We start from the raw sequence: 12,441 nt of genomic DNA, 5'->3' as shown, positions 1-12,441 counted from the left end.
TTTTACCTATTTTAAGGGTCTAAATCTCATCTCAAAAGCTGGAAAAGATCTTGCATGCAAATAACTGTTTCTGGAAGACAATGGTAAGTTGTTACCTCCTCCACAGGATGCTGAACAAGGGAAAAAATCAGTTTCCCTCCATCGGTGAATGATAGGCTGATAGAACATAAACTGGACTGAACTGTCAGCAGCACCAGCATAACGGATCTGAAAAAGATGTAACAACAAAGAGTGAACTTGATATTAATATCAAGTAGAATTATTCTGCCGTATGCATCTTGCAGCTATGAAGCATCTTGCAGCTACATAAGTACCAGAGGAACTTTGCCATAGGAAAGTGAGATGCATAAAGCAGACCATAGATTGGTGGGAAAATCTTTGCCACAAAATACAAATAAATTGCCCAGGCATGGTCAATAGAGGTATTTCTGACCCTCTGAGACCACATTCTGAAATAACGAAGAGGTAAATGCATGGCTAGTGCTATCAAATATGGGGGGATGTGGACTGATTTTTGTTCCATCAGATCACCTACCACTATCTACTGGCTCTCCCTGCCACACTGACATGGGTTTTAGATCCTTAATGTTCCCCAAATACCTTCTGAAACCATGTATACTAGATACCGAGGATAAAAATGAGAGGCTGTGGTGTGAGAAATAGAAAAGTATAAAAATTCTAATTCCAGACTTTTTTTTGTTGTTGTTTCTGAGGTGAGGTCTCTTTTTCATTCTTCTTTGTGGCACTGTCATTATTATAAGACAGTCCTTCTGCTTTCTTTATTTTGGCTGCAAAAATGGTCCTTTCAGTCACAGGTGTGGACTTTTGGCTGGAGCCAAGAGCTTGTTCAGAAAACTGTCTCCCCATCTGCAAGTACTGGCAACTTTTAAACCATCTGAGCTTCTCAATGCCCCCAGTACCTTGTGTGCCAAATGGATTTCCTTTGTAAACCAGAGTTGGAGGTGCACAGAATAAAATAAGAAAAGATTTGTTTGCTAAAGCAGCTCCTTTTGTACCTTGCTCAGAAACAATCCTTTCTGCTTGATAGCTGTACTCTTTAATACAGTTATAGGGACTCCGAAACCTCTGCAGGGCAGCCCTTGCTTCTACCTCTATGTTCTTGAACAGATGTATGAGAACGAACAGTAATGCTGCTAAAACCTCTCCCAGTTGATAATTTGTCCTAGGGTATGATGTGTTGCTTGGACATCTCTGCATCACTGACATGGTGAAAATGCAGGACTGAAAACTGACAAATCATTGGCAGAAAATATGGATCCTTCCCCAGTTCAGTACTCCCGCTCTCAGCACTTCTCTCTGTTCTTTTTCTCAGACAACTTAAAATGTTTCATTACTGCCTTTTTTCCTGGATTTTCAACCAGTTGCCCTGTTTTGGAAACACCGTTTTTCAATCTGTCTGTCATTTTCACTCTTTCCAAAAGCTGAGAGACATCATCAAAGACTACACTGTGAAACAGAAGCAAAAATATGACAAATTGAACTGAGCAGCGTAATCTGGGTTGTTTGTTTTGTTTTCCTCTGTAGATGGACAGAAATATGATTACAAATCAAAGTAAATCTCGAAGAGAAGGAAGAAGATGAAAATATTGCAGGATATTTTGAAGGCTGAAAGAAATCTGGCCCACTGTGACTAAGGCTGCCCTTTTCTAATTTGAGTAAACAGTGACGTAAACTCCTCAAACTAAAAAAAAAATACAGCTGTAGCAATACAGCTTCTTCAGCAAATGGAAGGCCTTTTGTATGGATTAATATCGTTTTGAGTCTGTGTGTCAGAAACAGGATATCTAATTCCTTATGTGGGGATGGTGCATTAATCACACACTTGAGAAGGGTCTTTCTGGGCTTGTGAAAGCCTTATGCACTTCTGGGAAAAATATTCTATTGTGCTGGAAGAAGGTCTCTGATCTGAATGTGCAGAAAAAGAGTTCACTGGGGAGAATTTTGCTCTTACTCTTCGTTTTTTAAAGATCATCAGTGATTCTTATAACTCAGAAGATATACTCAGCAGTAGGGTCTTCAGTGAATCATGAAGAACCAACTAAAAGCTCACACAGAGCCTGCTATAAAAGGATGGGGATGAAAAAGGGTTCACATAAAAAAATCAGGAAGACAGAAGAATTCCTCACCCTGCAGACTATTCCTGTGTGTCTGCAGAATTATCTGTCTGTTTTGACACAGAGAAAAGACAGATGTACATCTTTTCCAGCCCAAAGTGAAAGTCACTCATACAGCCATGATAACAACATAGGTGGGAAAGAATTATAATGAACCGCAGCCATGATCTAAAATGATACAAAACAAACAAGTGAAAGAAGCAGGCACAGTATTGTGTATTTTTTTAAGGAGTACTGTAAGCAGAAGAACAATATATGGTGATTCCATGCAGCAAAAATGTCTTTTTTTTTTATTTTGTTTGACAGTTTGCTAAAGCTAAGATCTTGATCCAGGACAAAACATCAGCCTGAGCCTTGCAAGACTCAAAGTAAGACTTGATAGCTATATGCTTTAAGAAATTTTTGCTGCAGAGGGCCAACTTCCACACATTGAAATACTCAGATCTGTAGTATGGTGAAATTTTTGACCCTTGCAGTATTTGCAACACCATGCTAGCTATGAGAAAGGCCAGTGCTGAAGAAGTCCTCTAGCTAACAGCGAATTTTGCATCCCTAGGTCACTAAACCAGAGAAAATGGCAATAATTCATTGTCTTTGCAAATACAATTCTATCTAAATATATTAACAGCTAACAACAGCAATACTCATCTTATGGAGCACTCAGCCTTGCATTTGTGCATTGCAACCCACTGGGGAGCATCCCTGACTTCTGGGTTTCAGAAGACTCAGGAGTATTCAAAACATCAGAGCAGCCCTCATCACTTCATAAGACCCAGGATATCAACAGTCTTATAAGATTTGGTTCAAATTGCAGTAATCAGACTATCTAACAGAAAATAGCTGTATAGAGCACTGTAACTAGCAGCTAGAGATATCTTTTTCTTGTAGAAAGAGCGTTAAAAAATCATAGCTTATATCCTGCTTTTTGTAACTGATTTTGTAAATGACCATTTAGAATAGCATCATAGAGATGGAATAAAAAGGCATCATAATGTTTCTGAATCATTCTGACCTGTCCTGTGACCATGAAACTGATTTCTCCTTTGTATTGTGTTAAGCTTTTTCTATAGCCCTTAAATTCAATCAGTTCACATAAAGATGCCAAAAAAAACCCAAAAAATTCTACCCCACAAAAACAACCACCAAACCCAGCCCTCCCATGTTTGATTTTGGCTGCATGGGCCTGAAGCACTTGTTTATGTTTGCTGAAGAATACAATAGCCTGGCCTACAAAACTGCACTAGGTCTGCTTTGGTGGTTGTGAAATTTAAACAGCAGTTTATAACAAGGAGGGATAACCATGCAATTATCAATGTTAATTGTAGGGTTAAATCACGATAAGCATATTAAGTAGTACATTCACATCTAGTGAAACTGTTGTGTTGAGGGAGGGGAAATGATATCATTTATTTCTTGTGTGTGTATGTGTTGCAAACTGAAGGACAGGGAAAGGGAATTATTATTGCATACTATCTTTTGTCTTACGAAATTTGATTTAGTATATTATGATCAAACTCCAGGCCAACTTGCTTATTTAGAAAGTTCTAATGGATTATTCCACATTATTATTACAAATACTTTCGGCAAGTGCCAACTCTCAAATCAGTAGGTTTAATTTATCAGTGCTAAGTTCACTGTTGAAGTCTTCTGAGTAACACACAAAGAAACTGGGAATGAGGGTGTGGAGAACTATCCTTCTGTGGCATATGTAATTTTGTGCTTTCATGTCAGTAAAAGCACAGTTTTTGTATGAGGTTTTATCTACTTAGAGTGCTTTAATATTCCTGTTTTTATGTAGCAACACCTTACATTGAAAAAGAATGAGGAAGTGCAAGAGATTTGTTGCTGTTCATATTTTGTTTATGAAGCAGAAAAAGGAGCAAGGGAAAATAATTACATAGATTTGTTTCAAATAACATACAACACACAGAGATGCTGAAGGTTTTCAAGTATACTGTGTAGCACAGTAACGCAGTACTGTACCATGATTCTTCTGAGCTTGCCTTTTAATTCCCCTGGAGTGCTAAAGGGACCTTTGCCTTTGAAATCCAGGGAACATGTACTGTCCATTTCTGGATTCATGTCCCTTGATCATGGCAGTCCTGCGTTGGGTCAGCTGATTTTTGGGGGTGTTTTTAAATAGAAGACAGCTCCCTCTGCTGCTTCTCAATCCAGCCTCTACATCAGCCAGAGAAATCACAGTGAAATTACATTATCACCAGTTTACTATGAACTATGGAAAGCATCTCTGAAACAAACTTGCTCACCATGCTCCAACCTTAGATTAAGCCGTGTTCCTTTACGTGAGTAGGATGCCTATTAAAAAGTCTTTAGACTAAATCTCTCACAAAACTGAAACAGAAAGTTTTCAAGGTTTACGTCTTTTCTCAAACCCTTCCCTAAGAACCAGGTAGAAAATCAGTGCAATAAATTGGCTAGGACAGCTGGCAGCAATGAAGCCTATTGTCTCAGCTACTGCTGCTATCAGCTACAATAATCTGTACAGAATCCATTACTAAATACAACAAAAGCAGAAGCTTCTTAAACGAGACCAAAGTTATTCCACAACACCAAGGGCAACTCCAAACATACTAGAACCAGCACTGCTGCATTTCTTCTGTGCACACTACCTACAACACCCCCTCATCTATGGAAAGACCTCTGCAGCACCAAAGACATGCTCCAAGGTTAAGAGAATGCAACTTTGAGCATGCTATCTTAATCTATAGTGCAGATTATATATTATCTTTAATTTAACTATGGCACTTACTATTCCTTGCACTCTTTCTTGCAGTAGCTGGAATCAGTCCTTCTCTGAAACAGAAACCTGAGTGAAGCAGACTTTTTGTTTGACCTAGTATTGAAGTTCCCATGTCTTTTATGTGGAATGTGTATATTAGGTGGAATATGCAGATTAGGACAATAATCATGTTCTAAGAGCTATTCAAAGAAATCGTTTTTATTGAACAGGAAACGAAGGTGGGTATGAAACAGAATCTATACATTATTTTCAGAAGATTACTACATGGCTTCCCATAAATTTTGCCATATTTGCCATAACAGGAGAAAAAACAGAAATAAAGATACTGTAATATGTCCTATTTATGGTTACTCAAAACAAACAAACAACAACAACAACAAAAAAACAAAACACACAGACTTCTGAATGCAAGCTTAAGTTGATAAAAGCCAGTGAGGCAGAGCACATTATAGAATTGCTTCCTGTTTGGTCCAACCGTCACTCTACAGAAGTGACCTCAGGCAGGTCACGTATCTCAAGAGGTAGTATAGTTTTATGATGAAAGGACCATATTCCAATGAGCTCTCCTAGATGCAGCAAAGTGCTTTGGTCATTTGCCATTGATGACACAAAACTTGACTCAGTCACAAATAAATTTTAACTTTTACTAGTTCTGTGTGCAGAGTCTTAACTCTAGCTCATCTACTCGTAGGAGCACCATCCTAACCCCCATCTATCAGGGCTTGCAGGACTAGGTCCAATGTCACTTCCTGTGTCACCTGCAGCCTTCTCCTAGCTATGAGGCACAGCCTTCTCTGGAAACATTTGTCAGCATCAGAACTAAAGGACACAGAAGACCCTCACTGTCTTCAACCCCAGTATCTCTAAAATTCAGCAATAAACCAACCACAAACAAAAAAGTAAGTTCTTGTTGCTAGAGCAAATTTGCATTTTTCAGCCTTAGCCCCAAAGGCAACACTGAAGTAATTTCTTATTTCATTCCACAGGGTAAATCACTCCATGCTCTTGGTTCAAAAGAGATTATTTAATCCAGTCCTGGCCCTAGCCTGACAGGACCCATCAGCATTTGCCAGCTGGCTGCCTGCACATGCACAATTTTCTGCATGCCCCTGCAGATCCCAGGAAGTCTAGGCTGAGCCCCAGCCTTATTTTCTTTTGCTAACCTGGACTATAATCAAATGCATTTCTCTCACCAGCATTTTTTGCCAGTCCTAGATCACAACTGAGATAAGAGTTGTCTGGCTACCACAAGTGTTCTATGTAACTCCACATCCAGTTTTGACTTCTGTCTTAGCTATGGCCTGTTAGACAATGACTGGCCAAAATCCTAATGCCAGCAGTAACTCTATTTGAGAGAAGCCAGCCTACATTACCTCTGAGTTCTAATACATCTAAAAATTCATCTAGATCTGTTTGCATAAAAGTTGCTGTTTTCCAGGCAAGTAAATCTTGACACCAAAGACATCCTGCTGTGTAAGGGAAGCTTGCCAGCACCACAGTGAAGCCTTTCATCTGTTTTTTTAGAAACGTACTTTACCTTGTTTTGGTAGAGAAGGAAATGTATGCTCCAAGGGATAAAGCTATTTTCCCCCTTATCAAGAGAACAGTGTAAATACCAGGACCACAGTCCAACCCTTCTGTCCTTTCCATTATTATTTCAAGGATGTTGGTCTACATGATGATGTCCACAACAGGTATGTTTTAACTAGACAGGCTGCCTTAAATCTGTAGCCGGTATACATAATGTAAAGTAAGCAGTACTGTTTACATCATTCTAATTTTCATCATCTGGATATAATCCGTAATATAGTGTTTTAGACATTTTGAGTTGACCAGCATCTGTTTCACTGAGGCATACTCATTCTGATCTGCAAGCACAGAAGGAATGCATTCTTCAGGTCAGGCTTCTCTCTGTGAACCAGTTTTGATAACTTCTGCTTGATTTTTGGGCTGCTGTCATACCAAGAGGGCTAAAGGGCAGTCCACAGGGCTCTGCTACCAAAGCTAACGCATTCCAGGCCAGCCCAGTTTAACCCAATCCCATTACCTACTTAATTTTCCAGTTTACTCTTCAAGCTTATAGCTTCCATTATCTCTAGGTTAAAGCAAATGTCATCTGCCTCTGGGGCCCAAGGCGAAAAATTTATGTAGTCTGGACATGATACAGGTTTTACAATTTTACAGCTGAAATCCTTCAGGTTCCTTGGACCTGCTGGAAAAGGATTTATTTTATTGTAATTCCCAAAAGCTCATTTTTGTATGTGTGTTTTCCTACAGAATGTGTGCACTGCTTCCAGCAATGTGTTTTATATTACCTGGAAGAATAGAAATGGTCTGATGAGAGGAAACGATCTGACTCTTATTGCCAGTGCAACACAAAGCAGAACTTCAGAATGACACCATGACTTCTCAACCAATGTCATCCCACTTATTTTGGAGCTTGGGGACCTCATTCTCCACTCCTAGAGTCTTCTATGTAATTACACTGCCATAAACTTCACAAATTATGGACCAAAGAGACGGACTTTCTTTCTTTTTGTCACAAACTAAGCAAGCTGCAAACAGTACATAAAGTAATCTCCATTTTCTTGTAATGAGTTCATCTTTTCTCTGTACAGCATTCATTGAATATGCTTTTCTCTTCATATACTCAGTCTCTTCCGAGGAGTACCCAGTAAAGCCTTCATCAGATATTTAACTATAAGGAATTTAATGTAAAGTTCAAGAACTAACCTGGACTAGACTTCGTGGTAAATACCTACTGGAAAATTAAGTTCTCAAGAATTGTTTCTCATCTTTCTACCACATCTTGTGTCATTTTATATTGCTTTATGAAGTGTATTTGGTTGATGAGCCTCACCTTGACGGTGAAGTCTGCAGTGAGAGGCCCAGATATTCTCAGTATCTCCTTGTCAGGAAACGTCTGGAAGTCGATGCTAGAATTGTCCACAATGAAGGAACCTGTGGAACTGAGGTTGTTTTCACCCTTTACACCTTGGAGAGTCTTGGTTTCCAAATCTGGCAAATATAAACAAATTAACAGGAAAGTAGGGCATTATAATTTGAAATAACAGAAAGATAGAGTAGATAAAAAGAAGAAAAGAAAATTGTGGTGATGCAGATTTCCCTCCTAAATTAGTGATAATGTAGCTTCTCTTTTCTTTTCCACAGTTTATTCACATTTCCATACATCTCTTTGTATTTTTTCCTCCTCCTTCCACTTTTTGGTGTTGCTCGGCCCACAGATTTCTAGCTACATATCTATTTCCTTACCCACTGGGCATTTTTTCACTCTCTTCCAGACATATTAATCCATTCCTAGTTAGGCATATTTGCTGCTGTTTAACTTACTCCCTTTAAGTGACACTCCTACATGGAGCATGCCTCAGACCTTCCTCCATGAGTGCTGGAGTAGTTAGATGCTCTTCTCACTCTCAGTTCAAAGGTGGGTCACTGACCACATGTTGTAATGACAGACAATTAACTGAAAGCAGGATGGCCAGGAAGGAAAGATCAGAACAGCAATCCTGCCTGTCCTCCAGAAGTAGTCTGACCCATCCAACATAATGGGAAGGAATAGGGAGTGCTAAGCTCTCCTTCTGGCTCTCTGTGTGTTTACAGCTCTCCCCACCACATACCCAAAGGGCATTAATTCAGATACTCATTGGTACTGAATCATATTAAGCACATCAAATGATTTATTAAATGGAAACCCAACAATTAAGACAGTGGACCTGTTCCATCATCTAGTCAGCCTCCCCACCAGCTCCAGATTATGTCCTAAAACATGTTTACCAGTAAGCTGTTTCATTATTAGTTATTCAAAATGCATTTCATCATGAAGGATTGCAAAGTTGTAATCCTGCCACATGTATTTGTGAAGTTATATACAAAATCTCCTACAGAGAAAGGCAACTAAGAGAAAATCTGAATTAGATGGGGGAAAAGTATTAATCTGGTGGAACCACATTTTGAGAGAGAGTAAAAAGAAGAAATAGTTTTATTAGAATGTATTAAGTTGTTAATTAGAGGAAAGATAATAGCAGTAATTAGGCTGCTTTTCAGGGTGGGTCATGGGAATTAATTCAAGAAGGATGTTGCTGAGGCAGTACACTAAGAATCTGCTCTGTATTAATGAATTCCTTGGTTTTCAGTGAGACTAGTCTCTTCTTTTGTGATATACTTGGCCTTATATTTATTTCTGGACAGGGCGGGATGCATCAGGGATAAAGATGGTTTTAAGACTTGTGTATATATAATCGGCCTCCTGTTGACTTCTCCCACAACCAAAGTTCACAGGGCAAAATACTCCCATCCCCAGACTGACTATAGCTCATACATATATAAAATCCTTTGATGGGTGAACACAAAGATTCATGTAGACATCTGAAACAAGAAAGAGATGTATCTGGACTTATTCATGTTTACACAGAGCAGTTCATCTAAATCTCAAGCAATGACTCAGGCAGACCTCGCTGATTCAAATCTTTTGTGTCCGAAATGTGATATGGCATGTGAAGACAGCTTTAGATTAGTCTCTCCTGCTGAAATCTCATTTCTCTCTAAGCTGTTTTACAGATCAATTTCACTGAAAAAAAATATAAAATAAAAGTAACAATTTTTTCTACCTTGGTGGAGAACATCTATATTGAGAAAGAAGACAAAATAGAAAATAAGAATGCAAATAATTTACTGGGAAAGTAATAACAACTATACTAGAGCAGCACTGGTGTACCCAAAGGGCCACTTAAAAGTGAAAGACATGCAGCATTTGAACTTTTAAGAAAAACATGATATATTTTTTCTTAGTTTATAACCTGTAATTTGCTGGTCTTTATTCACAGCTCTAACTCCAAGCAATCATAAAAGATTTATGGCATACCTATTGCTTTCTCAACACAAGCAGTGTACACTGAACAGAACAGGTAAACCACCTCATCTTTCTACTCAATATAAGTACTTTAGGCAAAAGAAGTCTGGGGAGAGTGGGAATGATTTTGCGTTTCATGTCTTTGCTTACACTAATGACTGTATTTACACTGAAAAGCACAGAGGACTCTAACTGGTCCATGCTGCAGGAAAGCCATTATTGCCTTTTAGAAAAGGAGAAGGGCAGCCCTACTTATCTGACAATAATTGGTGCTTCTGAAATACTATACAGTACTGCGTGGGGATTTTTTTTTATTATTCTTTTTTTCCTGACAGCAAATCCCCTTTACCAACACTATTGTGTTTGTTGCCATTGAAAAATGAAGCAGCCTGTGAGTAGCTACTGGATTGGAAGGTAAGAGATTCTATTGCTGAGAGTCTCTGTTCAGGAAACAAATGGATTTGCCTACAGCTCTCCCAGAATATTCTCAAATACTGAGACTCTTCTCCTAGAGAGGCTGCTGCGATGCACAGCTCCCTGTCAGGAGAAGCAGGGAAAAACTGTTAAAGCTACCAAGTGACTGGCTAGCAGCAGTCAATGGGCTTAACTCCCTGGAGCAATATCACTCTTAAAGAGCATGGCTTGACATGTGCATGCTGTTTCTGATCTTCTCACTGTGGTTTTCTGTGCGTGTGTGTGTATCTACAGGAGTGAGTGAGATTATCATAACAGAAACATGTGTTAAAGTCATGAGCAGCTTGATGGCTAAGCTCAGTTGTAGGGAAGCTTATATTTTACTGTCCTCAATATTTCTTCACTCAGTGGGATATATTTTATTAATTTTAAACAAAAGCACTTGGCACCAAAAGAGCCAGCCAAAGGATAAGCAAACAAAAATGATGGAAAAATTATGGAAGGGAGGATTCTGCAATGCTGGCCAAGCTCTGCTCTGAAATAAGCATGTACCACTGATGCAACTGGGTCTGGGGAGAGCTTCTGAGGGCAGGACTCATCCTTGTGTTGAAATCAGTGATCTGAGAGAGGGAAACCAGACACCGCATTGTAAACAGAGCACTGTGGGTTAGCAAGGCTTTCTTAAACAAATGTACACTAACTTTTTCTACTTACATAAATGATCAGGTCCTTTCAGCACGAGGCGAACATGCCTGCTTCCATAGGGAATAGCAACCACTGTATCATCCACTGTGGGGAAGACAAAAATGTATGGAGTAAACAAACAGAGAAATTCTCATCAATTACCAAATAACCAATAAAATAAGTGCTTAAAAGGAAGTCAAAAGAACAGCTTCTGGAACGATGAAAAATAACACCTATAAATTGTGAGAGAACATTAAAAATCTTCTGAAAAAGAACCTTTCTGTTAAATACAGCTTAAAACCTTCTACTTAGAAGAACACAAACATGTTGATTTTCTTTATTCTCATCTCCTTCACAACCATTTCTGGATTTCAAAAGTAACCAATAGCTCTCTGTTTTGCAATGGCTCCACTTAAACACCTTCCAATGCTTCTGCATTGGTGTTTATGTTGAAGCGGAGAAGCCTAGGTCTATTTTCATGTTTAATCAAACTACTTCCTTCAGCTGACTCTTTCCCAGTTGAACTCCACAGCTTCTCCATGACTCTGCCCATGTGATATGGTGATCTTCCACTGCCCTTAGGCTTGCCGTTCACACCTTTTATTATAATGACTAGAATCCCTATAATTCTGCTTCCCTTTCCATCCCACCATCAGAAAGTCCGTGGAAAAAACAGAGGCCCATTAGACTATCATGTAAATATGTCTTAGAGCAAGACCTAAGGGTACACCTATGAAGCCCTTGGGAGCTTTGCAACTGGAGCTAAACTGATAAGTGAACTAGCTGCCTGTTGCACACTGCTATGAAGGTCAGTTAAGTCAGCATTTCTGAAGCGGCAGCAACCTTAGTAATGTCCTGAAGGGAGACAGGAATGGAAGGTGTGACATGATACTACAGACCTATGCCAAATTCTGTGCTTGGGTAGTGGACTGGATGCCCAGAGTGCACTGATGTGGACTAACTTGCTGGCTTAAACTGTTCATTCACCTTTCCCTGCCCTCTCTGCCTCCTTCTCCTATTACTACAACCTGGGGGAGAAAAAGCACACATTTCTAACGTCTCTGGAGGAGGTGGTATACGTGAGAGGAACAAAGCCACTTTCACTATCTGTTCATTAGAACTGTGCTCACATCTGTCATGTAATCCCCACTAACAAGAACTGTAGCTCCACATTCAAAGCGGTGTGTTACTTTGTCAGGTAAGGCTAATTCAACCAATACAAGTGCAGTATCTTTCATCCAATATGGGCTGGGACTATAACTTTCTGAAAAGAAACCAGACCAAAGTAGGAAAACTATTCCAACCTAGACAAATCAGGATTCTCATTTATCAGCAAAGTAGTTACTAATTTTGTCATGTTAAGTTGGAGAGTAAAGAGAGGCAACAGGAAAAGGGAAAACGACAGGAAACAGGGACTTTAAAATAACATGTTCATTCGTCCAAACCTACAATATTTCAAATACATGAAGTAGAACCCTCTTAAATTTTAAACTCAGTCATGTGCCATAGGCACTTCTGACACTCTTATACTGGAGAGCTCTATGGGGTGAAATACCCATATACTTCTGTGGCTTCTT

At 39.2% G+C, this 12,441-nt stretch overlaps 1 protein-coding gene across 5 annotated transcripts in view; it reads right to left on the bottom strand.

Annotated features, from left to right (window-relative positions):
- The window catches only part of ADAMTSL1 (ADAMTS like 1), a 476,605-nt gene that overhangs the window by 119,100 nt on the left and 345,064 nt on the right, over positions 1-12,441 (bottom strand). For all 5 annotated transcript variants that reach the window (XM_040540933.1, XM_040540934.1, XM_040540938.1 and 2 more), the window contains 3 exons: positions 10,895-10,969; positions 7,757-7,914; positions 96-207 (listed from right to left, as the gene is read on the bottom strand). In XM_040540933.1, coding sequence (XP_040396867.1) covers positions 96-207; positions 7,757-7,914; positions 10,895-10,969 — 345 coding nt within the window. The remainder of the gene's footprint in view (positions 1-95; positions 208-7,756; positions 7,915-10,894; positions 10,970-12,441) is intronic.

Source organism: Cygnus olor, chromosome Z (assembly GCF_009769625.2).
Source record: "Cygnus olor isolate bCygOlo1 chromosome Z, bCygOlo1.pri.v2, whole genome shotgun sequence".
NCBI lineage: Eukaryota > Metazoa > Chordata > Aves > Anseriformes > Anatidae > Cygnus > Cygnus olor.
Note: the sequence above shows the minus strand (reverse complement) of the source record. Positions and strands in the feature narration are given on the sequence as shown.